General features: G+C 48.2%; 10 protein-coding genes across 10 annotated transcripts; 4 read left to right on the forward strand and 6 right to left on the reverse strand.

Moving 5' to 3' along the window:
* Positions 1-1,662: 1,662 nt before the first annotated feature.
* BT62DRAFT_935257 (uncharacterized protein) lies at positions 1,663-2,094 on the reverse strand. Its single transcript, XM_043186897.1, has 4 exons — positions 2,076-2,094; positions 1,841-2,025; positions 1,760-1,791; positions 1,663-1,711 (listed from the first exon to the last, which is right to left on the reverse strand). Coding segments are annotated over exons 1-3 (195 nt in total). The 5' UTR covers positions 2,077-2,094; the 3' UTR covers positions 1,663-1,711; positions 1,760-1,782.
* Positions 2,095-3,100: 1,006 nt separating this feature from the next.
* On the forward strand, positions 3,101-4,555 carry BT62DRAFT_935260 (uncharacterized protein; the record flags this gene model as incomplete). The annotated part of the gene is made up of 4 exons (XM_043186898.1): positions 3,101-3,751; positions 3,803-4,314; positions 4,372-4,463; positions 4,519-4,555. Coding segments are annotated over 2 exons (1,127 nt in total), but the record flags the coding sequence as incomplete, so codon positions are not given.
* Positions 4,556-5,038: 483 nt separating this feature from the next.
* BT62DRAFT_857054 (uncharacterized protein) lies at positions 5,039-5,702 on the forward strand (the record flags this gene model as incomplete). The annotated part of the gene is made up of 2 exons (XM_043182485.1): positions 5,039-5,188; positions 5,244-5,702. Coding segments are annotated over 2 exons (609 nt in total), but the record flags the coding sequence as incomplete, so codon positions are not given.
* A 2,684-nt stretch (positions 5,703-8,386) lies between these two features.
* On the reverse strand, positions 8,387-8,716 carry BT62DRAFT_903882 (uncharacterized protein; the record flags this gene model as incomplete). The annotated part of the gene is made up of 3 exons (XM_043183539.1): positions 8,387-8,422; positions 8,483-8,503; positions 8,552-8,716. Coding segments are annotated over 3 exons (222 nt in total), but the record flags the coding sequence as incomplete, so codon positions are not given.
* Positions 8,717-8,797: 81 nt separating this feature from the next.
* Positions 8,798-9,321, reverse strand: BT62DRAFT_340627 (Cupredoxin). Its single transcript, XM_043180562.1, has 3 exons — positions 9,210-9,321; positions 9,083-9,151; positions 8,798-9,029 (listed from the first exon to the last, which is right to left on the reverse strand). Exons 2-3 carry the CDS (start codon positions 9,101-9,103, stop codon positions 8,838-8,840), a joined length of 213 nt encoding a protein of 70 aa, XP_043036820.1. The 5' UTR covers positions 9,104-9,151; positions 9,210-9,321; the 3' UTR covers positions 8,798-8,837.
* Positions 9,322-10,685: 1,364 nt separating this feature from the next.
* On the forward strand, positions 10,686-11,846 carry BT62DRAFT_340740 (uncharacterized protein). The gene is made up of 2 exons (XM_043180563.1): positions 10,686-10,742; positions 10,800-11,846. Exon 2 carries the CDS (start codon positions 10,926-10,928, stop codon positions 11,616-11,618), a length of 693 nt encoding a protein of 230 aa, XP_043036821.1. The 5' UTR covers positions 10,686-10,742; positions 10,800-10,925; the 3' UTR covers positions 11,619-11,846.
* Positions 11,847-12,070: 224 nt separating this feature from the next.
* On the reverse strand, positions 12,071-12,617 carry BT62DRAFT_935263 (uncharacterized protein). Its single transcript, XM_043186899.1, has 2 exons — positions 12,579-12,617; positions 12,071-12,526 (listed from the first exon to the last, which is right to left on the reverse strand). The coding sequence occupies exon 2, from the start codon at positions 12,323-12,325 to the stop codon at positions 12,095-12,097; it is 231 nt and encodes a 76-aa protein (XP_043036822.1). The 5' UTR covers positions 12,326-12,526; positions 12,579-12,617; the 3' UTR covers positions 12,071-12,094.
* A 771-nt stretch (positions 12,618-13,388) lies between these two features.
* Positions 13,389-14,973, reverse strand: BT62DRAFT_340749 (uncharacterized protein). Its single transcript, XM_043180564.1, has 3 exons — positions 14,603-14,973; positions 14,388-14,551; positions 13,389-14,340 (listed from the first exon to the last, which is right to left on the reverse strand). Exons 1-3 carry the CDS (start codon positions 14,775-14,777, stop codon positions 13,642-13,644), a joined length of 1,038 nt encoding a protein of 345 aa, XP_043036823.1. The 5' UTR covers positions 14,778-14,973; the 3' UTR covers positions 13,389-13,641.
* Positions 14,974-14,987: 14 nt separating this feature from the next.
* Positions 14,988-20,703, reverse strand: BT62DRAFT_996132 (ras GEF). Its single transcript, XM_043190568.1, has 5 exons — positions 20,085-20,703; positions 19,863-20,016; positions 18,363-19,809; positions 16,058-18,307; positions 14,988-16,002 (listed from the first exon to the last, which is right to left on the reverse strand). Exons 1-5 carry the CDS (start codon positions 20,386-20,388, stop codon positions 15,196-15,198), a joined length of 4,962 nt encoding a protein of 1,653 aa, XP_043036824.1. The 5' UTR covers positions 20,389-20,703; the 3' UTR covers positions 14,988-15,195.
* A 69-nt stretch (positions 20,704-20,772) lies between these two features.
* On the forward strand, positions 20,773-21,815 carry BT62DRAFT_935266 (anti-silence-domain-containing protein). The gene is made up of 4 exons (XM_043186900.1): positions 20,773-20,839; positions 20,889-20,976; positions 21,033-21,378; positions 21,429-21,815. The coding sequence occupies exons 1-4, from the start codon at positions 20,819-20,821 to the stop codon at positions 21,550-21,552; spliced, it is 579 nt and encodes a 192-aa protein (XP_043036825.1). The 5' UTR covers positions 20,773-20,818; the 3' UTR covers positions 21,553-21,815.
* The last annotated feature ends 3 nt before the right edge of the window (positions 21,816-21,818 follow it).

Consider the following 21,818-nt stretch of genomic DNA (forward strand, 5'->3'; position numbering starts at 1 on the left):
CCTTTGCCTTGAGGCCTGACAACATTCATTGCCACCTCTTGTTTTGATAAAACAAAAAGCTTTGAGATTTAGAGAGATCTGAGACAGTTATACATGCACTATTGCTATTCACATGCAGTGGAATCATTTGAGAAGACAATTTTATTTGCTATAGCTACTCTATCACATTATAATCTCCCCAATGAACTAAGAAGTGTTGTGTATGTGTTGGTGTGGTTGTGATCAGTGGGTGGCACTCTGCTGTATCCATTTTCACCTTGCACACATGCAAAACCTCTTCACCAGAATACATGAAAGCACATCTAGATCTGGCATATCTCTTTTGCTGGTGAAAGCTCCTGGCCAATGAAGAGCTACTCATTCACCACCCTCTGCCAATCCTGACTCTCAGCACTCTCCCTGATGCACACAAGCATGTGGAAGGATGTCTCACCTACACCCTTTCTGATCGTTTCGATGATGTATTGGTGCATGTTGATTATGTTGAGAATGGTGGGGATTCTGGATTGCCTGCTAGAGAACTTCTCCTTGAATGATATAAGAAGTACTCCATTGTCGAGGCTTGATAGGTGTTGCCAATTCACTGAGCGTCAAGGGTGCTTGGTGTATGTATGAACCACTGGTATCTTTGTTTGGATCATGGCAATAACAGATATTGTGAGGATGAGGTGAATAAGTGTAGGATATGGTGCGAGGTCAAGGCACGATCACTAATTTTGGGATATAGACTGTTCGTCATCGAGTATTCATTGACAGTCTCCTGAAAAAAAACAATCGGTGGATTATCGAGAGTCATTCCAAAGCGATTCATCAGAATACGGCCAAATGATCGATGCTCGTCGTTCTGAAGGCCATCCTCCCACTGGTCATCACAGGAGTCGACCACTCGCCCGAGGAAGATAGATCTCGTCGAACCAAAATCCCTCTAACAATACCACTTGGATAATCATTGGCGGCCAATACCCGATGCCTGATGTCGACGTTTGAAGTAAGAAGTTACGTGTAAACCAGTGACATCATGATACGCTGGAAGGAGCTTTGCAAGATGGGTTTCTCTCCAATGAGGAAGAAAGACAACACCGCACAAAAGGCATCTAGCCCAACCACCATTAAACAGATAGCCATCCATCCTTCGCCGATGTTATCATACATCTGGGAAGTAGGCAAGTCAGAAAACATCTTACCTATGATGATATATATTCTCACCTGACCGCTGACAGCAGGTCCAACCAGATAAGGAATGAGCCAACAAGATTCAGCGGGATAGCCGAATAAACAAACCTGTTGCTCCAATCCAAAATGCCAGATATCAAGTCCCGGAGATATGAGCATCTTGATCGACGAGATTCAGTACAAAGGCAAAGTACCCTATGGACTACTTACAGCCAACGCCATCAATACTTAGTGAGACGGATGCGAATTCAGCCGATATTGGGGAGAAGACTCCAGAACCGAAGAACTCTAGGAAATAACCCCTTAGTAGGACCTATGATGGACCTTTTTACCACCTACATGTACAAAAGTACACGGTACTGAGCAGGCCAGTATGATAGCAAAGACGATAGGCCCACGAAAACCGAAATGGAGGTATAGCAGCCCACCTATTGGAGTTCCAAGAAGCAGACTAACAAGACTCGGTGGTTTGTCTGAAAGGAAGAAAGGGGACATGCGAACCCAATGTTGGCACCGGCCAGGATGATGCCAAGTTGTGCTGGAGAGACAATAAGAACTGAGCAAGAGGGTGGCATAGAGGACCTACTGCCAATGACTTTGGAAGGGCTTCTATCGCACCTACAAATCCAGATATAAGCGAGGGCGTTATAGCTAAGGACTGACTTGCACAAGCGCCGGACCGACAACCATCCTTGCCTCCCGCGCCCTGAAGACACTGCGCAAGACACGTAAGCCAGTAAGAAGGAGCCTCCATGAACATGATTTGGGAAGCGATGAGTATTAACACTCCGGCGACATAAGGGGCCTTTCGCGCATTGTAGCCTTCAGACCATACAGCAATAGGAATAGCCACTGTAGCGAGTTGAATGATATGCAGTATTTCACAAAAACAAAGAGCATGCTTATAATATTTCCTCCACGCTAGAAGCAAATAAGAGTCGGACTCAACGAAAGACAAGCAGGGTCATACGAATGCAAAAGAAAGTCATCCCGTCAGAGAAGCCACGTTTTCATATCCGAGAGCCTTCAGATGAGAAGGAACAACGGGCGTATACAAAGCAATAGTGAGGTAGTCTACGAGAGCACCTGTTTTGAAACCAAATGTGAGCTCACTTTCAGAAATAGAGTACAAGCCGTACCTAATCACACCACAAACGTCACGAACCAGCACGACGACCTCCATTTCCAGCCACAATGATATTGCACTTGTCCGTGGTAGGTGCAGGGAATCAGGGTATTTAAAGTATAAAGTCTAGGGTCTTCAGGCGAACTTTATAATCTCTGTCTAAGTAGATAGCGCCAAATGAATGACAGTCCCGGACACTATGTACACAGAAACGAAGGAAGTATATGAAACATGAGTAGAACCTTGTACAATTGAATGTGAATTTCTCTCTCTTAGAAGAATGAGTACATACGCACCTTTGAGCTGTACATGCGCCTTCCCAACTTCTCTTTGAGCTTATTGCTACCTTTTTGCAGTTCCTTATCGCATTGGCACATGTGCTTGTATCGCAGTACCACGGTTAAGAAGGTGGTTAAGCTCATCCGACGTTGGACGGGCTCGTCTACAGAAATGTGCACCGACGTAGGCAACTGAGAATAAGAATATCTGTAGAGCTTGGTCCTTCTTCTTCTTCTCCTTTCTGGAAGTTGGATCTGACTGGGTGCTTCGATAACGCGTATGATGATAATGAGCGGCTCATATATATTCGCAGAACAAACCGAATGTCGGGGCCGGCCTGAATGTCGTGGTAGAAGAAACTTTTGCGGAGCTTGCCGTAGGAGCCACGGACCGGAATTCCGAGATGATTTTTTTCCCGTGACTACAATGCGTTGAGTTGAATAGCTTCTACACTGACAGTACTTGGCAGTGAGTACGTATTGTTTTCGAAATTATGAATCTGGAGACTTACCCTTGCTCTAGCTATGCTGGATTACCGACTGTGTTCAGGCTGGCGGATACTGGCCCCCAAACGAAATTTCTGTTCCACCCGCCGAATTTTAGATAAAGAGCACTTGCACTTTCAAGACCTCAAAATTGTGACACCTGAATTGGTTACCGCTATCCGAATTACAAAAAAGCCAGATATACCTATAGCCCTCATACCACAACATCTACAACGCCTAAAACACCTCGAGCGGATTCAATTCATTGACAGATCGATGAAAGATATCGACCGTCAACAAGCTTTATTCCACGCCTTATCCACACTACCCCTCAAGGGTCTTCACCTCAAATCGACACTGTTTCGTAACCAGCAACAGCTTTATGACTTCATACGTCGTTTTCCTACGTTGGTGGAGGTGTCCTGCTCAGACATACGCTACGCGGGAAGGATACCCGGGCAGTATACCGGGCCACTCCCCTTACTGCCGCACCTTCGGAGGGTTAATATGGATGGCGGTCTGTGGTTAGCAGCTCTGAATGGAACATTTGGGTCAATCAACAAACTGCAGAAAGTCACCGCGTTGGATGTGCACTTTGACGATATTCCCAAAGTTAGCCAATTTCTGCAGAAAACTGTGAAGAACCTTTCCGAGTTTAATATACGGCATTTGCATAAGATTGAAGGCAGTAAGTATTGATGTCCTTCAACTTCATATTCCTGTCTCATCGTGATTTCAGAGGTGTCGAGGGCCTGGGCAAGCTGGAGGCCTGAACCTTTTGTCCTCTCACACTTGAAGACATTGGGTATTGATATTCATGGACGGGAGAGGGTTACGGGTCTCCATGTTCGCGCTATGACCAATCTCTTAGGATGGTGGATGCAGTCGCTGGAAAAGATTGTCAAGGAGAACACAGTGTCACCTCTCGAACGTTTAACAATCATCTTGGGATTGTATAGGACTGACTACATCTTGAAGCATTCTGACGAGATGTGGGCGACACTCGATCGTCTTCTCACCCAGGATCAGTTCCCCGAGTTCAGATCTCTCCGCGTTATCATCAAGGCTTATCAGCCTGTCTCGGTACAGGGCGCTATGCAACGGACGAGGATGATAGTCAAGCAATGTCCGCGTTTGGGTGGCAGGTTGACGGTTTCTGTGGTGGAAGGGAATGTCATATCCGGTAAAGCACACTTCTACAACATTGAGGGGTAATCGATGGCTTCACCCGCTGGTGCTGAGGGTACTTATGTGTGGTTTTTCGCGGACCACCATTTCAAGTTCTTCTCATGTGTTGCTTTGCTACAGAAACTTGCCACCTCTGGTACACTCCATATTGGGGCTACAATTGTGAATAGTTCCTTGCGCTACGGCCCGCACAGTAAATGATATCTCTTCCGGTAGCCCTGTTAGTCTTCAGACTTCGTCCTCCATCTCATCGTGAGCCTCCTACAGCCTTACAGATCGCTATCCAAGCTGGACGGACAAAATGGTACACAGCACACTTATCGTAGTACAGAATAGAATATGGTCGATATTATACAATTTGTTGAAGTCCAATCGCATTGAGCCCTCGCTGATGCCATCACCTTTATACGACCCTGAAATTTTCTCACAGCCTTATTACATGTCAGTCATGTCAGACGAAGATGCTTCAGTCGTCTCCGTCGATACACCAGGAAAACATGACATGACAGATAACCTATCTGTCAGACCTCAGCTTACACGTTTTTACCCGCTGTCCTCTGAAAAAGGATCAAAGCACTCGCTACATGCCGCACAAGAGGAATTCATTCTCCAAACTAGAGACAACGATGCTGGAGCAGAGCCTGTCCAGAGTCCGGATTTCGTGAAGAAAGCCAAGAAAAAGGGCTTCGGCATGGGGCGCTCCCGAGAACAAAGGTCGAAGAGAGGTGCGTTTGACGTCCTCGGTGACAGTGGAGCATAGCTACTAATGAAACTATAAGCCGCGTTTGACTACGAGGATAAATATCCAGAAGATCCCATATACGAAGAAACTGCGCCAACTGCCAGAGTATGGAGAACATACCTCGACGAAAGTCAAAGATTTGATGCCGACAGAGTGAGCGACTGGCGGGACACTGTTGACGTTCTTTTGGTATTCGTGAGTTGATTAACCTTCTTCCTCATACATTCTAATTCATATGCAGCGTTGGAAGGCCGGTCTCTTCTCTGCTGTAGTCAGTGCCTTCGTAGTTCAATTCTCCCAAAATCTTCAACCGAATTACAACCAGATTTCCGCGTATCTGCTTTTTGAACTCGTATCCATTCAACAAGCCATTTCCAATGGAACTACGGTCGATTTCCCACTTTCCTCGGTAAATCCGACTGCGGACTTCACTCCGGCAACATCCGTTGCATGGGTGAATGGGCTATGGTTCACTAGTCTTGCGCTCAGTCTTTCTGCGGCACTCATATCTGTTTTGGTGAAGCAATGGCTCCACCACTATATGATTCTACCATCCGGTACGCCTCGGGAGCGTAGTCATATACGACAGTACCGGTACATGGGTCTACGCAGATGGCAGGTGCCTCTGATCATTGGTCTCCTACCGATGCTTATGCACCTCGCACTGGCGTTCTTCTTTATAGGCCTCGTCGTCTTCCTTGGGCCTATGGACACCATCATCGCTTGGGTCACCGGTGGGATTGGAGCTATCGCATATCTAGTTGTTATTGCCACGAATGTCCTCCCCTTTTGGTTCTCACAGTGCCCTTACCGCACGCCGCTGGCAGATACCCTATACGTGTTGGCGAGCTATTTTTCGCAACATATCTTGCCCAGGCTAAAAGGTTTCTTCGCTGAACCGTTACCCGGAATGCCGTCAAGTCCGAACAGGATACATATCCAGTCGTTGAGCAAGATTGAGATGGACATCGTCAAGTCCGTCTCCAACGCGCTTGACGTGGACGCTCTATACTGGCTATACGATATGTCATCGAATCCCGCAGTGCGAAGCATCGTTATCCAGGCAATCGCAGGGCTTTCCATGGGAGTGTCAGGAATGGCTCGTCAGAAATTTGCCGGTACAGACATCCTTGAGGAGCAGGCAGCACTGCTAAATGACTGTTTATCCCCAGGTCCATTCGGAGACGTCATAGTCCCTGTCTCCGGGAAAGAAGCCAAGTTAGAAAGGCTCTTGCGATTTGAACTACATATCCCCGTCGAGATCTCACATCCAACGCGAATTCCCTACATCAAGCTCCCCGAATTCTCCGCACCTCGCCTTTATGCTGTAGTGGCTACTAGTCACTTTCAGACGAGCATATTCGTACCGTTTGCTCTTCGGCATGCGGGGCTAATACAGTTCATACTCGACTTATTTGATAGAAAGATCGACGTGCAACTTCCTCCTCTTGTCTGGTCACAACTCGTCCAGCGGGCGTGCGACATAAACATTGGAGGCATGGAGCAAAACATGGAATCTTGGATTACATTATCCACCGCTCTACTAGAGACTTCTGCTAAAGATTGGTCAAGTCCTCCGACACACGCGATCTCGCTGCATACACCACATGTCAGCACATTACGTCAGGCCATCATCATGTATCTATACCGAGACGTGGTTGATAATCTTCTTGGTACATATACACGTGCAGGCTGTAATACGTTCGCAAGACAGCGTTCCAATGTCATCCCCCGCATCCAACTCCTTTTGGCTATTATCGAATTTCTTCTGAAGATCGTGTTTCGTCGTGTCCCAGACTCGACGGCAGCCTTGCGATTATTCGTGAGCAACATGACCGAGCTCGAACGATGTGTAGCTAGGTATCCCTCACTGACTGCAGATGAAAGTCAGGGTATCATACTTGGACTTGATCGTATCGTCCAATCCGATTCTAATCTGTTCATTGCCGGAAAACCGAGAGACTCCCAACTTTGGTCTGGGCGCATCTGCATACTAGAGTTATACTGCATGATACTCGGAATGCCGTCTCGACTAAGGACGGGGTTTCTCAACTTCCCCTTGGGTATCCGGAATTCATTGTCTTCGATAACGGTACAAAAAATCATACAAGTCGCTTTTGAAGACGAGTCGTGGTCGTCACTTGGGCTGTCAGTGGACAATAATGGGAATCTCAACCCTACCCATCAGTTATATTTCCATACTTTGTCCCAGATCTTACGCCATTGCTTCAGAAATCAGCTAACAGTGGTGCATGATGCCTTTGAGCAGATTGACTGCATCAGGTTGTCAGTGAACTGCCAATTACATCCAGAATTTGTCAGAGTTGTGGAGGCATACATTCTTGGACTGATGCCCTCTTCACTGGACTACGTACACCGGCCTGATATTCTCCCCATTATATGTACCACTTTGGCATGCAACAATGTGAGCATGGCAAAAGGTCCTAGTAAAGCATTGGCAGAGCTGGCGATGAAGCGACCGGGGGACCCTTCGTGGTATGTATGTCGGAAGAGATTGTTGGAACTGGCTCAGTGTGATACGGATTCGGCCGACTGGTTTAAGAAACAAAAGATCGACGGCGCTTCTCTGTCCGAGGTAAGGAGAAAAATTCGCGATGCCATAGGTATCATTGAGAGACACACAGTAACCGGTCCTGATATGGTGAGAAGCTTCAGTCTTGTATGATAAATCTTACACCGACGACTCGTGCATACTTTCAGGAAGATCCCAAGTTGCCTCGCATTCCTGAATTCGCATTTCACGGTCTCATGAACGGAGAGGTGGAGAGAAACGTCAATTCGCATGGCGTAGAAGACAAAGGGAATTCCGAACTCAAATAGTGGATAGAGTGCGATAGAATTGCCCGTAGCCGGTATGGATTTAATACAGTTGCAATACTGGAAAGCACTGCATAATGGGGAAAAAAAATGCAGGAGTGCGAAAGAGCGGCACTAGAGTTGGTCTGGAGATAGCCTGTAGTATTCGGGACGGAGGCTATCCCACGCAGCTGAAAAACCGGCATGATCAACGATATGAAAGACTGCAGCTTGATTGGTGTATTGACCGCTGGAACGTCCACGATATCTTGGCAAGTACTACGGCCATACCGCAGAACCAGGGCAAGTCCATTATCAGTACGAGAACAGAAGAATAGAATGATACTCACGCTTGTAAATGGAAACCGATGTGGCTGTGATAGCAATGTATGAATTAAGTTGGTATCGTGAACAAGGGAAGGAGCACTGACCAGTGCGAAAACCAAGGCCCAGGATTATCAGTTACAAACCGTATGGTAGTAGTATTGCCCAAGCCAACGACCGTTACATCTCGATGGACCTGAGGGCTAGTCAGTCTCCCGGGAGCGCCTGACAAAAGAATCAATAGATCAACGCCTAGCTATCCGCGCTCTTGACAACGTCAAGGGTATGCTATACATTCTCTTGGTGAGCAAAAAAAAATACCATGATCGTGGACTACTAAGAGTTTACACCGTGTAAATGCATCGGATGCTAGAATCATGTAAGTCCAGAACATTCCTGACAATTAAGAGACCCAACAGCCATCCCTCCCATCAGATTGATCTCCATGGTCCTATTGAGCGGAACACCATATACCGAGCCCTGTGGCAACAAATCTTGCGCTTTCTGCACTCCGCTCAAGATCTGAAGCAGAACCGGGACCGTTGGTGGACGGAATGGGACGTTGTTGATTGAAAATCCGTCGGAAATATCGTTGCACCCCAACGTCAAATTCAGCACTAAATCAGAATGATAGAGATCCCGAATGATCCGGACTCACCATCATCGATGTTATATAGAGTCCTATGTGGGTCATTTATTCCGTCTATACGACGAATGGGCCGCGCAATCCGTCGCAGTATTGTATTGACAAATTCGAGTGGTACCAAAATGTCCCAGCTCGATCCGGTATGGGGAAGTCATATAAGAATGAGCTTCCCGTAGTGATAGGACACTGGGTGACCGAAGCAACACCCCCCGCATAGTTGGTACCCCGTTGAAAAATACCCAGCCAGTGCTATTAGAAAGCGGGTCAGAAGGCGGTAAATAGTGAAGATAGTCTATACTTGCAATGGTGGTACTTTTAGTCATACTTTTATCGTTGAGTAAATCCTTGACATTAACCTTGAATTGATCGCCCTAATAAAATTCATTCATAACTTAAAATTCTATCACTTAGTTGGAGAGAAAGAATCACACTTTAATTCCTCTGATTAACGGGTGCGGAACGTCCCTCCAGCTACGGTAGTGCTAAATGGGCAGTCAGAAAATCTGAGGCACAAGCGGCAGAAGTGGACGAAGGAGCGAGTAAACCCATCTGGAGCTAGGTCTCTGTTCACTATTTCTAAATCTGTAGTTGGGCAATGACCTCGAAGCATAAAGAGAACACTACAAGGAGAAAGAACACGAGAGCAGCGAGCATCTTGAGAAGCCGAGAAGAGGTTTTGGCTAGGATGGTTCGTGGAAGTATTTAAGGGAGCAAGTGAACCTGATGCACGTTTCTATGCTCAGACAGCATTCTTTCGAGAAGCATTGCAGAGGTAATCAGGGGCAAGATACAAGCGCCTAGGTTGGGGGGGGGGGGGGGGACACGCCTGCCTATCTCACGATCAGAATGTGTTCAAAGGAACGAGGAACAAGAAACGAAAAACGAAGCATCGACGGCTACGGTGCGTCCAACTTTGAATAATGTTCAAGGATGTGTGATCGAAGGTGGGTCAAGAAGAGACAGATGCATCTTGGCAGAAGTCCTGGCTGATTCACACATTGTTGACGGGTAAGATGGATGCAAAGTAATGGCTTGCCAAGGAAAAATTTGGCCAACGGAATCGATATCCTGAAGTAAAAGGGAAAAAGTTTAAACAGTAAAATTAACCTTAGCTTCAACGGGACATAATGCATCTATGTGCGCCTACCGCTGTCGACGGTGTTGATCTAAGTTACCGGCGCAACCGCGATGAGACTTGCTCGAGCTTAATTTTTTGGTCCCCTAGGATCAAGTTTTAAATTTTGGAAGAATGTCATTTAAGACGGCGACATAGGCTCACAGTAAGTTCGTATAATGGACTCAAAAGATGGTCGTGGTTACGTTCAGAGATCGAACGTTCATATTCGGAACTTGCCGAAAGTTGAACATGACAAACTGTTATTCTACGTCGTCAATATTTAACGGGTGCGGTATGTACATGCCTCCAGAGAAAGATGCAAGTTGGCCGACGTAATGAGCTGAAGACATGTCCTTCTTCTGTTACTATTCGTATTCACCCTCAAACCACAGGACCTCCCCGCGGCCGCTTCCGTTTCGGTTAGACACAAGCCTTATACCAACATGTTGATCCATTTATCTCATCAAAAGATGATTGACGAAAATGGCACAATATCGAAAATTTGATGCATGTTCCTTGTGCTATATTTGACGCTTGAGATCAGTTGAAACATGACGATTACTAGGACACTAGAACGACCTTAATGCGGAATGAATGGAGCGCTCATGAAAGCTGTCAGAGCTAGCAGCATGTAAGGCTGTTCATCTACGACTACCCCGCGTACCATGGTGATTCGCCAAGGAAAGATGAAGCAAGGAGCTCTCTTCCTTCCGAGAAGCAGCGGATCAAGGATGCTTATATAGATGAGACAATGAGAAGAAACACTCTTTGCCTTGGAAACAAGGGCCAAGAAATCAAGAACGACTCAAATAAATTCTACAACTTGCATCCCTTGGATAATCAAGGTTGGACATATGGATCCTAGTGAGCATAAAAGACCTTTTTGATTGGCCCAGTTGCAGTTCCGAGCCGGACCGATTCATTCCGGATTTGTCCCGTTGCTAACGGAGACGTCACATGACGTCAGTGAGGGTATGTGTCTTTTTGCGAAACCGACCTTGTCAGACCTTCCTTGACCATGGACCACGATGACACTCACACTCTCGCCCATTATTAAGCCCCAAACGCGCCGCCTCTCGCTGTCACCCCGCTCGCTGTCGCCGTCGTCGATACCGTCGTCACCGTCGTCGGTGCACTCGTCGAGCTCGGCCATTTTTGAGCGTGACATCGAGCCCATTTCACTACCCCTACTACCAGCACATTCGAATCCTCACCGTATACCTCGTGGAAAGCCCACAGAGAACTCCGTACCATCCGTCCTCGATTCAGCTGCGGCAATCCTGGTAGATTCGCATGCGGGTGACGTCGACGTCGAGGTGCTCACTCCGGCCGTCAGCCCGCTGGTGAGCCGCAGTCCGTCTCCAAGGGCCTCGTTGCTGCTCACAACGTCATCCCTGGGCCCGCCATCTCCCACGAGCATTGCTCGCGAGCTTTCTCCGTCCCCCTCTCCAAACACCGTAATGAAACGCTTGTCGTTTCTGTCGTACAGTGATCTCCTTGCTTCCAATCCCACAAACACAGTAACGCTGTCTTCCTTAACTTTGGAGCCGCCTACACCGCCGCACATGCTGACCTTGACGGACGGCAGCGCATTGAAAGGCTTCGATGAGTGGGAGAAAGAGGGGCTTGGTATGGGGCTCGAGGAAAGGCTGGAGGCTGTCAGCGGGGCAACGAGTCCCATGTCGATCAGGAGCCGCCCTGTCAGTGTTGTGAGGTCTTGAACGGTTTTCTATACCCCCACGCTCCTGTTATATTCGTCATTCCACCATCTTGTTCAAAGTCATGCCTCGTCCTTTTCGCTCAGAATTCCAACTATCTGCTTGTGTCTTTTTATCTACTTTGTGCCATCATTTATTTTATCATCGTGTATGTACGTACCAACTACGAATCTGTCCATCTTACGATACATATTATACATGCATCCTTTGTGAAGTGTTTATTTCTTGTTACTGTTTCGTCTACCCATCTGGATGATTGGGAACAAATCTGCATTGATGTTGCTAGGCATTGAGATCAGGGCAACTTAAGTATATTGTTCGGTGAGATACCGCCATGTAAACCCCGGTGTTACTGTGGACGCTTGAGAGTCAAGATAGATGACTCCCTGAGCCTTGATGAAGGCATTCAAGTTGTCGCGATCAAGTACTCAGTTAGCTCAGTTCATTAAACTTGAGCAATCAAAAATGGCCATTGTACTCTACAACATCTGCATGTACGTGAGCGTTGACAGCCTTAAGATCTGCAATGTGTCGGGGTATCTCGTGAGGCTGCGAGGGTGAGGGTGAGGGAAAGTCCATCTGCTGAAGACTCTGTAAACACCGAGGCCAAACAGGGTCTTTGTGTCGTAGGAGAGCGTGTTGATGAAGGGCGGTGATGTTATCCTGAGTGAGTAGAACAGCACAAGCTGTGTAAAGGGATCCCGGCTCATGGCGGTATTCCAAAGATTTCTGGCGTATGTGAGGATCCAATTTCCCGGACGACAACCCGGTGATAAATGCGGCTATGATTTCTGATAGACCCCAGGTAGTGATGAGGACGTCGACGGAGCCGGCGCTCCCAGTGAGCCAGCCAAAGAGCCGCTCGTCAACAAAATGAGCAAAAGCCGCGTTCATGGTGGATGAATGCTTAAGTAAGAAAATGATAAGTTCGGCTGCTTCTGTGGTATACGGAGCGTACTTTAGAGGTGTTGATAACCACGTATCATCTTGGAAAGCAATGGACGCAAATTTAACAGCCAATTCTGCAGGAAACGTGTCTTCAGGAGGGCGGGAGGATATGCAGCTGAGAACACGAAAGAAAGTGACCAATGTCATACGACGATCTTCAGGGAACATTGAATCACTGCCAACGCCGCATTCGTCCGATAGAACCCAATACATACAGTAGCCTTAGTACGGCGGAATGATTGCGGTCTAGGGAAACAGAAGCTAAATTGCCTTCAGGTCGATGGATTCTATACTTTTCGACGCCCATGTAAGCCATAATGTTTCGTAGGACTGCGCTGAAAAGACTTCCAAGAGAGGGATCAAGCGCGCATATCCTGTGTACGGAGGGGCGTCGGGCCAAGCTTAAGAGAAAACGTACTCGGCAACCGCTAGGTTTAAGGTGCTGAGACGTGGGATCGTGATATACACTATCCTTGACCTCGAAATCTGCACAGCCTTTGAGCAAGATATGGAGGGAAAGTTTGCAATCGGCACGCCAGTATTTAGCGGGAAGTGCATGAAATAGAAGTTCATACACTTTCAGGTTGATGGGTAGGATCTTGAACAGAAGACGACTCCACGCGACGGTCTGTAGACAGAATATCTGACTGTCCGACGGGGCCCGTGGAACAGATACGATTAAATCTCGGATCTGTTCGCAATCCCTGTAGGATTCACCAGCCAGAAGTCCTGCACGAAGGTCCCGCGCCAATTGGTCCCGCTTATTATATGTTCGGATAAAACATCCCGAAATCGAAAGCAAAGGTGTGCACGGATGCAGCGGTCCATCTTGCTGGCGTCAACAAGAACTTCGCTTCGATGAGCATCATCCAAAAGTCCTTGGAGTGTAAGGGCACACACACTCGGAAGCCCTTCTGCATGATGCTGTACGGAGTTCACAGATCGTATCGGTAAAGTAACAGTTGATTCCGCAACAATTCTTTGAACGCTAAGGTTGGACGATACGGAGTACAAACAGGACAAGGCGCGTGCGTCCGTTTCGTCGGCATTCAGCTTAACGGCTTCACATTCAGCTTCTCTAAGCGTACGAATGGGAGGTTTTTTCGGAACTGGTGAGGACCTGGACCAGTACTTGGAGATATGACCGATGAGAAAAGGCCGTTGTGAACAACATAGGCATAGAGAGGAAATATGTAGTGCGACAGCGGCGTCTTGTACAGGCACGAGGGGTATACGATTGGAAGGAAATTGGTGATGAAATACATGGCGAATAATATAAAGGCGATAGACCCGACAATGGATGCAATCGACACTTGCATGGCAGTAGGAATATTACCAGACCCATTAAAACCACGCAAAGCGACGTGCTCATAAGGACGGATAATAATCCAATAATGAAACCTACACGCCACTTCCGCAGTCCCATGTATCGAAATTGACGAACCCGACATCTGTCCCGGGGCGTGCCAGATGGAACAGCCATGTACTCATGGATCCACTGTTTCGTTAAGACAGCAAACAGTGCGGTAGTGAGGCTGAACGAGAGGCTGGTGAACCACAGTCCATTTACTAACGAATCGGAAGTTGTGGGATGAAAGTCTGAGAATGGAGTAAGGCCGGAGCGGGGAACGTCGTTCACAATGGAACCATTGGCCGCTGCACGCTGGACGTCGATTAGCTCGAATAGGAGCGACGCCGTGACCTGACCGTAGTCGACTTGAAGGCTCTGCGACGTTTGAGCAACGAAGGTAGTGACCACAGCAGAGAAGAGACCAGCCTATTCTGCCATTAGAAAGGAAAGATTAAACCAGAATCTGTGCTTACGAAAACTAGCAAAACATCTAATCCATCTCTCCATCCTTCTACCATCTCGATGTCAAATGTAGCGCACTCTTCAAGGTATGTTCTCCACACCCTGGCAGTCGGTCCCAATTCCTCGTACCGCTTGTCTTCGGGGAATTTCTGTTCGTAGTCGAACGGGTCATTGCCTTTTAATGATCAGTGAACTTTGTTACGCCAGAGACATGATCTATACGCACCTTTGACTACATATTCACGCATTTTCACACCCATCAGCCCTCTAGTAGAATTTCTCCGTCTGCGAGAAGAGTCATATGCGGGATTCTCGACCTCCGGCTGGTCATTGTCATGTTGGGTAGGCTCTTCAGATTTCTTCCCCTTTGTGTCGTCGAGTACATCCTGAGAGGAAGGCATGGTCGCAGAAGAGGATACAACGAGGCAGACAGCACGATAGGTGCCGATACAGCATGTTTGGGACAAGTCGTTCCAGAGCTCCAAATGAGTATATATTTGAACTCCGCACAGCTCGAGTCTGTGTGGACTGTCGTGTAACGCTACCTACCTACCGGTCCGATTTGTTGCTATGTGGGGCGCTGTGGGTCCAATTTTCCAAAGTAAAATAATAACAAACGAGTTCAAAGATTTTGTATTCAACACGACAAAACCCAGAATACATAACGACAAAAAACGAACGAAAGCAACGATTCTAAGAGGATGTACGTTACATATTCAAAGGCAAGGATAACAAAGGTAAACGAGTCATAGAAATAATTAATCAACGGAGTCCGTTTTTTTTATTCGTACACGTCGTTACGATGACTTCTCTTAGGTTTCATATGTGCAACCCCCAGTCCTGAACGTCGGCCTTCACTCCGCCGCTGCTCCCAGAATGGTCGTACATCCCCAACGCCCTTCCTAGCATCTCATCACTCAAACCCCTCAACCTCAAACATTTTTGGAATAACCGTTTCTCGACCCCCCATCCGACACGGCTAGCCACATGTTGTCCGGCAACGAGACGTTTGATCACTTTCGCCCGCATCCGTTGCTTGTGTACATTAATCAGTGGCTCTATCTGCATCCCAGGCGGAAGTGGCTGCAACGCGCCGAATACCTCGGGTTGAGAAAGCGTATCGTAACTGTATGTCACAAAATCGATAGACACAGGCGTAGTGGGAGACGTGGGGTCAATCAGATCCGGCAGGTGGGAATATTCCGTCAGCTGAGAAAGATATACCCCGATGAAAGGAATGCATTCCGTAATATCAGCCTGTTTGGCCGCAGTGCTGGTGCTATGTGTCGAATGCGTCGGCCTCGCTTTGGTGGATGCGCTGCTGGCTCTGTCGGTCCCATTCGCTGCATGAGCGTTGCCATTCGTAGTTCCGACTCCCCCACTAACGATGGACGGCGCATGTGAAGAGGGCTCAATTGGCTTCGCATCAACAATGGTGTCTACTGCACGTCGAATGTGCATGAAATTCCTGTCGCTCGTTGTCCACTCTTTCAAGTCATGGAACATCCGCTTGTCTTGATGCGGGAAGGTGTCCCACCTTCGCTTCATGGCTCGCTTTACCCAAGGGCTTTGCAAGGCGCTCACGATAGCGACAACGGTGTTATAGCTACCCATTTCGTACGATTTCTGTGCATGCCACATAAGGTTATTGGGTACTGTCGCAGTTGAAATGAACACTTACGATGGCGATCTTGAGGAACTTAGCAACCACCTTTAAACGCTCCATTGGGGGGGTCAACACAACTTCAGAGACCGTGAAATTAGCCATCAGATTGAACCTCGCCCTCACGGCTGCAAGCACACTCGTCTTCTCAGGGAACCTCCCTTCAGCCTTCCACCTCGCCCTGTCTTTGAGGTATTGCGCCCAATCCAACACATCTACCTCATTCTCCCGACCAATCCAATCGTCCAAGATGAGCTCTTCAAATTTGATGCTAATGAACAGTTCTCGATCAATCATACCAAAATGCTGAGCAAGACTTTCAGCCGTATAGCTGAGGATGAATGATTTATGAGAGCGGGGTGCTTCATGGGGAACGAACTTGGAAGAAAGGGGCACAGTTGTGTTGACGGAGGTAGAACTTGCGGAAGACGTGGTTATGGCATTAGATGACAAAGTTGATGGGAAACCATTTGGCATACGGCTCTGGAGGATTTCCAAAGGAACTGCATCCTCGGGAGCAGGCTTCGCTTGCGGAGGACGTTTAGAAGATTCCCCGGGGCATGGAATGCTATGTGATGCTTTTGTTGCTATCGGCGTTGTCGCAGCATCAGCCGTAGGACTATCAGCAGCGAGGAATTGTTCGGCATCCGTATATGATGAAGCAATGGAGGCAACATCGATATTATCAGACGGTGAACGTAAACCCCCCGTTTCATCTTCGCCCTCATTGCTGCCGTTATCTTCATCAGCTTCGTCATCATAGACCTCTTCATCAGAGAAACGTGGTTCCTCATCCTCATAATCACCAGTCGCCATGCGAGTTTGCATAGTCTTCACCCAATCGTCTACTTTCGATGCTTTCTCCTGCTGACGTTTGGGATTGATCTGACCCTCCAAGCGACGCAGGGCATCTTCTACATCACCAGCTTCGCCATCATCACTCAAAGAGTCGACGAGTGCATTAACCTGCCACTGCTGTATGTTCCTCCCGAGACCTACCCCAGATGCGGACGACGCAGCGGAACTCGCTTCTGATGCCACCGATTCATGCGATACTATTCCCATCGATGAAACGCTCTCTGACCGACGCACAAACTCAAAGTCTCGGCGTAAAGGTAACCTACGTAGAGGCTTTCGCAAACCTGGCGGTGAAGCGGGGGCCCCAGGAGCGTGCTCCGATGATGTATCCGATAGATCTAGCTCATCAATTGATTCGACGTCAAACTGCCAAGGAGACTGGAACGCCGGAAACTTGGCTGAGTTCCGATCGGCGGATAGAGGTTCACCGAATGAGTCCGTGGACGATGTTCGTGCCAGAGAGACGGTATCAGCTTCTGGTGTTTGAGGGGCCGGTTCATCGTCCATCGTAGAAGTGCTAGAAAATGATGTGGTGCCAGCATCAATATAGGAGGGTGAAGCCTCCGTGGATGTTGAAGGCGGCAAGACTGTAGCTTCTCCCGAAGATCTGTTGGCTCCATCGGACACATGAACGAGAGAATACGCAGGAATTGGAGAAGGTTCGGGAACCTGGAATGATACAGGAGTAGCTTCGGGTTTAGCCGTTACCGCAGAGGACGTAGGTGCAACGGTACTGGGATTGGAGGCTACATTTAAATTATCTGGCTGCGGCTCGATGAGCTTCAGATATTGCTCAACTCCACCTTGAACTTTCAATAGATCTCGAGAAACCGACAGTTCTAAATCAAATGCGGACACATGGGTATATGAGCCCAAAGGTGCTCGAGGGGTTGTCCTATTATTCAAGACACGCTTCCATCGACCGAGACGTCCGATCGTCTTCACCAAAGCAGTCTTCACGAACGCGCGGGATAATGCATTGTGATGGATAGGTAATGTCGCCGAGGTTTGCACGAACGGCACCGCAGCTTCTTCACCAGGATCAGAGTTGTGATCCGGTCGTGGCAATATAGATAACGATGAGAAAGCTATTGAGTTCGACCCTGGAGGTGATAGATTGGGACCGAGATGAATGTTGCTGATGTGTGCGTTGGGAGGATAGTTTGGTGCATATATAGGCACATCTTCATCCTCAGGTATGAAGTCCAAATCCAACTCGCCAACATCTTCTTCTCCGTGGAGTTTCTTAGTTGCCTCAGCAAACTTTTCTCCAAGTAAGTGCTCCTGTTTCCCTGAAGAGTGCTCTTGTTGAACGCTGGTGCTAGTCGGCCGGGATTTCGCTTTCGAAGAAGTACGTGTATGTGCTTTCTTACAGTCTTGTGCAATCTTCTTCAATTTCTTGACGATACTCTGAATAGAATATAGATGAGTTTTTCGCGTAAAGGATTTACGGAAAGAAGCCCACCAAGCCGTCACTATGCTTCTCCAGTATAGGATCGCGGATCAAAGCATTTAACCAACTCGCAAAAAGCAATCTCAACTCCCGATTCGGCAAAAAGTCTACGGTGAAGAAGGTCAAAAGCCAGTACCGAAAGGCAACAAATGTTCGGACGCGGACAATTCTTCGGACCATTTCGTCACTCGGTGAATTGTGTTTCTGAAGAGCCCAGTGAAATCGACAAATTAAAAGGTGACACAGATCAACGGCTCCGATATAAGTGCGGTAGGTGAGGAAGAAGTCCAGCAGCTCATCGTAGTTCAATTCGCTCGTCATTTGCGCGATCCATCGTTCGATGGATGCAGCTACAAGAATTTTCTGGAACTCCTGCGTTGGCGCAATTTTTAACTTGGACACTTCTGGACTCTTTCCCTTGCGACTGCGGCGTCCCGAAAGGCTCGAGGCAGACGAGTAGCTGTCCTGCGAAACAGACCTATCGTCGCCATCATACCTAACTTCGGCCCATATGACAAACCGAGGATCATTACGCGGTGCAGCTATATTGCCCTCAGAGAGTGACAGTCTGATAACTGCGGTCTCTTCAGCTTGAGAGGAGAGCTTATCAATAAGCGGAACTCCCCGATATGTCTGAATGACATCAAAAACGTCAGTCGAAAAGCGAGAATGTATGGCCGTCTCGGAGCTAGGCATATATGGATCCGGTCCGGATTCCACGTCCACGACATCGGGCGGTCGTAGGCGGATAGCAGAGGGAGAGCGAGTGAGCTCTTTTTGCTGGGAGGATAACTCTGATATTATAGGGGAGATGGGCGTATTGCTTGTAGATGCTACTTTGCTCGGACACTCGGTCTGGCGAGCTGTTAACCCAGATTCAAAAGACTGCATCTCGCGTAGATGCCGGGTGGAGCGCAGGCGGTCGAGACCGGGTTTTCGCGGTGAATCGAAGTGTACTCCGGGTCCAAAGGGGTGTATGATAGGTGTAACAGGAACGGATAGGACAGAGGGACTAATGTCAACGTCCGAGTCCTCAAAGCTGTGGGATGATGATGCGCTCAAAGATTCCAATGATGTTGTCCAATCCATGACTTGGCCAAACAGGTCCATCCCTCCGTTATTAAGGGAGGCGTCAATTTCCGGGAGTCGAGGGGCATCAGCGGAGGTGACACTATTAGAATGTGGGCGAGTAAGCAGAGATTCCCCGTCCTGTGCACGGGGATTGTTCATGTCCGGTATCGACCGCGTCTTCCTCAATTTCCTAGGTCCGGTAAAGCTCATCGTTGTTGCTGTTGTGGAACCGCTATTTCTGAACAAATTCGGAAGCGCATGTACACTCATCCGTGAACGGCGCTTCGACCGGCTTCGATGAGACTGCGGGAACTTGTTGGCCGGTTTCCGCTGAATCGTGAATTCTACGTCGGCTGCTGAGGCAGCAGGAGCTGACTGATCTCGATGACTGCAATAGACGCCGTTGGTTGTAATATTTAGAAACAGGCAAATAACACACACCCAACTCGAAACATCTGTTTCCCGTGTTGATTCACGAAAGCTGTGATAGCGTACGGTGACCTCACGTCTTTCCCTACACCGTAATGTTGGTCATACCGTCGCTTCAGCTCGCGTGCTGCGGGTCCGGAAGATGTTTCTACAAAGCTTCCATCGGCTAAACGGCGTTCATCAGTCGATGAAGAAATCTTTGAATGGACCTAGCGTGAAACGAATTTTACTCACGAGCAATAGATATATCAGCAGTAGCAATGTCTGCAGGCAGCGGACCCAAACTCGTTCTCTCGTCAGAAGAGTCTGGATAGGTGAAGGAGGCTTGAGATACGTTTGTCGACGGTGTTGGTATCGGAAGTAGTTGAGAAGAGCTGGTCGAGGAAGTAGGTGACTGTGCCGCGGACGAGGAGGGTGATGGTACAGGTACGATAGTGGACAGATCTGGCATAGTGTTACGGCTAGACGATGCTTGTGGTGGTCCTGCACGCAAATGGTCGTCAACGCCTGGATTTGAAGGCCCGCCCAGACTGGTCATGATGGGATGTGTATGCAAGAATTACAGTGACAAATGCGGAGGCAAAGACGAGAAACTATTGAAACATTCTATACACAGACTGAATATATCGCAGGAGGCGTCGTTAATTTGGTTTACAGCTCGTGAGGAGATAATGAAGGCGAATTGGCGCTGAGGTAGTAGGGTAGCGGGCTCGACAGAACAGATATTGACAGTCAAGGAGGAAAGGCGTTATTGCGTAAGCGAAGAGGTCGTCGTCGTAATCAGCGATGTCCGCCGTTGTCCGCCGCGGTCGTCGTCGATGATGATGATGGTGGTGGTGGTGGTAGATGGTCAAGATTCAATTTGAGACGACAGAAAACAAAAGGGAATGCACGTGATCCCACTTCGCGTCCACGGAATTTTCTGTCATTTCTCTTTGCCACCTACCACCACTATCAACACCGACGCAATGTCCATCGTTACGATAAGAGTACGTATTTATCTCTTAGCGAACTTGGAGATACCTAATATCTTTTCAGAACGTCGAATTCATCAACAATCCAGCTCGATTTTCCGACGTGTATCGCTTTCGGGTTACCTTTGAGTGTATAGCACCTCTGAAAGACGGTACAGTGGCATCCCGAATGTCAGTCGCGTTCATTTTAGACTCATTTTACTCTCAGACCTCGAATGGAAGCTCATTTACGTGTCGTCTCCCGGCAACGAAGAGCTGGACCAAGAACTTGACGATTGTCTCGTTGGACCTGTGCCATCCGGCGTCAACTCATTCGAATTCGAAGGCTCTCCTCCGGATCCCTCAAAAATACCCTTAGAAGATGTTCTTGGAGTGGCAGCTCTAATCCTGACGGGTTCTTACAAGGACCAAGAGTTTGTTCGGGTGGGATATTACCAGAACACGGAGTATGACAACGAAGAGATGAAAGAGACACCCCCATCAAAAGTCATGTTCGAGCGGTTGGTGAGAGATATCAGTCTCAAGCCCCGTGTTACGCGATTTCAGATAAAATGGTGCGTTTGCGGCTGCCACTCGGACTATTCATCTACTCATGTTTCTTTAGGGATGTTGCACCCCCGCGACAAGAGGGTGTGGCTACTGGTGCTGCCGCATCTGCTCCTGTCCCTTCTGCCGACGACCTAGATGGTTCTGGGGAAACACCAGCACCCAACGGTGCTCCTTCGTAGCATCGATCATGCCAATCATTTGTACTTCGAGTCGTAGAGGGTGTAAGTTGTGTGCTTCGAGTTGCTGTATATCCCCTTCCTGGTCCTGCTGTAGCATATTTGAAGATTGGTATCGACATTGTTTCTCTTCAGTGACCGCCTTGGGTCTACGAGAGGTCTTCATCATGACGCTGAATGTGCCTGAAGTTTTCTCTCCCGCGTTTGATACGCTTAAAGCCTCTTAATTGCCTAGGGCGACAGTCGATTGACATTTTCTAGGTAGGCTC

The sequence above is a fragment of the Guyanagaster necrorhizus genome (assembly GCF_019112545.1).
Source record: "Guyanagaster necrorhizus MCA 3950 unplaced genomic scaffold BT62scaffold_24, whole genome shotgun sequence".
Classification (NCBI taxonomy): domain Eukaryota; kingdom Fungi; phylum Basidiomycota; class Agaricomycetes; order Agaricales; family Physalacriaceae; genus Guyanagaster; species Guyanagaster necrorhizus.

Excerpts from the sequence above, each read along its gene's own strand:
- BT62DRAFT_340749 (XM_043180564.1), bottom strand. The coding sequence starts at position 14,777 with ATGCCTTCCTCTCAGGATGTACTCGACGACACAAAGGGGAAGAAATCT. Across the intron at positions 14,552-14,602 it reads GCGTGAATATGTAGTCAAAG|GCAATGACCCGTTCGACTAC; the intron begins GTGCGTATAGAT and ends GATCATTAAAAG. Across the intron at positions 14,341-14,387 it reads TAGATGTTTTGCTAGTTTTC|GCTGGTCTCTTCTCTGCTGT; the intron begins GTAAGCACAGAT and ends ATGGCAGAATAG.
- BT62DRAFT_935263 (XM_043186899.1), bottom strand. The coding sequence starts at position 12,325 with ATGAGCCGGGATCCCTTTACACAGCTTGTGCTGTTCTACTCACTCAGG.
- BT62DRAFT_935266 (XM_043186900.1), top strand. The coding sequence starts at position 20,819 with ATGTCCATCGTTACGATAAGA. Across the intron at positions 20,840-20,888 it reads TGTCCATCGTTACGATAAGA|AACGTCGAATTCATCAACAA; the intron begins GTACGTATTTAT and ends ATATCTTTTCAG. Across the intron at positions 21,379-21,428 it reads ACGCGATTTCAGATAAAATG|GGATGTTGCACCCCCGCGAC; the intron begins GTGCGTTTGCGG and ends ATGTTTCTTTAG.
- BT62DRAFT_340740 (XM_043180563.1), top strand. The coding sequence starts at position 10,926 with ATGACACTCACACTCTCGCCCATTATTAAGCCCCAAACGCGCCGCCTC.
- BT62DRAFT_996132 (XM_043190568.1), bottom strand. The coding sequence starts at position 20,388 with ATGACCAGTCTGGGCGGGCCTTCAAATCCAGGCGTTGACGACCATTTG. Across the intron at positions 18,308-18,362 it reads AGAAGCATAGTGACGGCTTG|AGTATCGTCAAGAAATTGAA; the intron begins GTGGGCTTCTTT and ends TATTCTATTCAG. Across the intron at positions 16,003-16,057 it reads AGTTCCTCAAGATCGCCATC|AAATCGTACGAAATGGGTAG; the intron begins GTAAGTGTTCAT and ends TGGCATGCACAG.
- BT62DRAFT_340627 (XM_043180562.1), bottom strand. The coding sequence starts at position 9,103 with ATGACTAAAAGTACCACCATT. Across the intron at positions 9,030-9,082 it reads TGACTAAAAGTACCACCATT|CACTGGCTGGGTATTTTTCA; the intron begins GCAAGTATAGAC and ends GCTTTCTAATAG.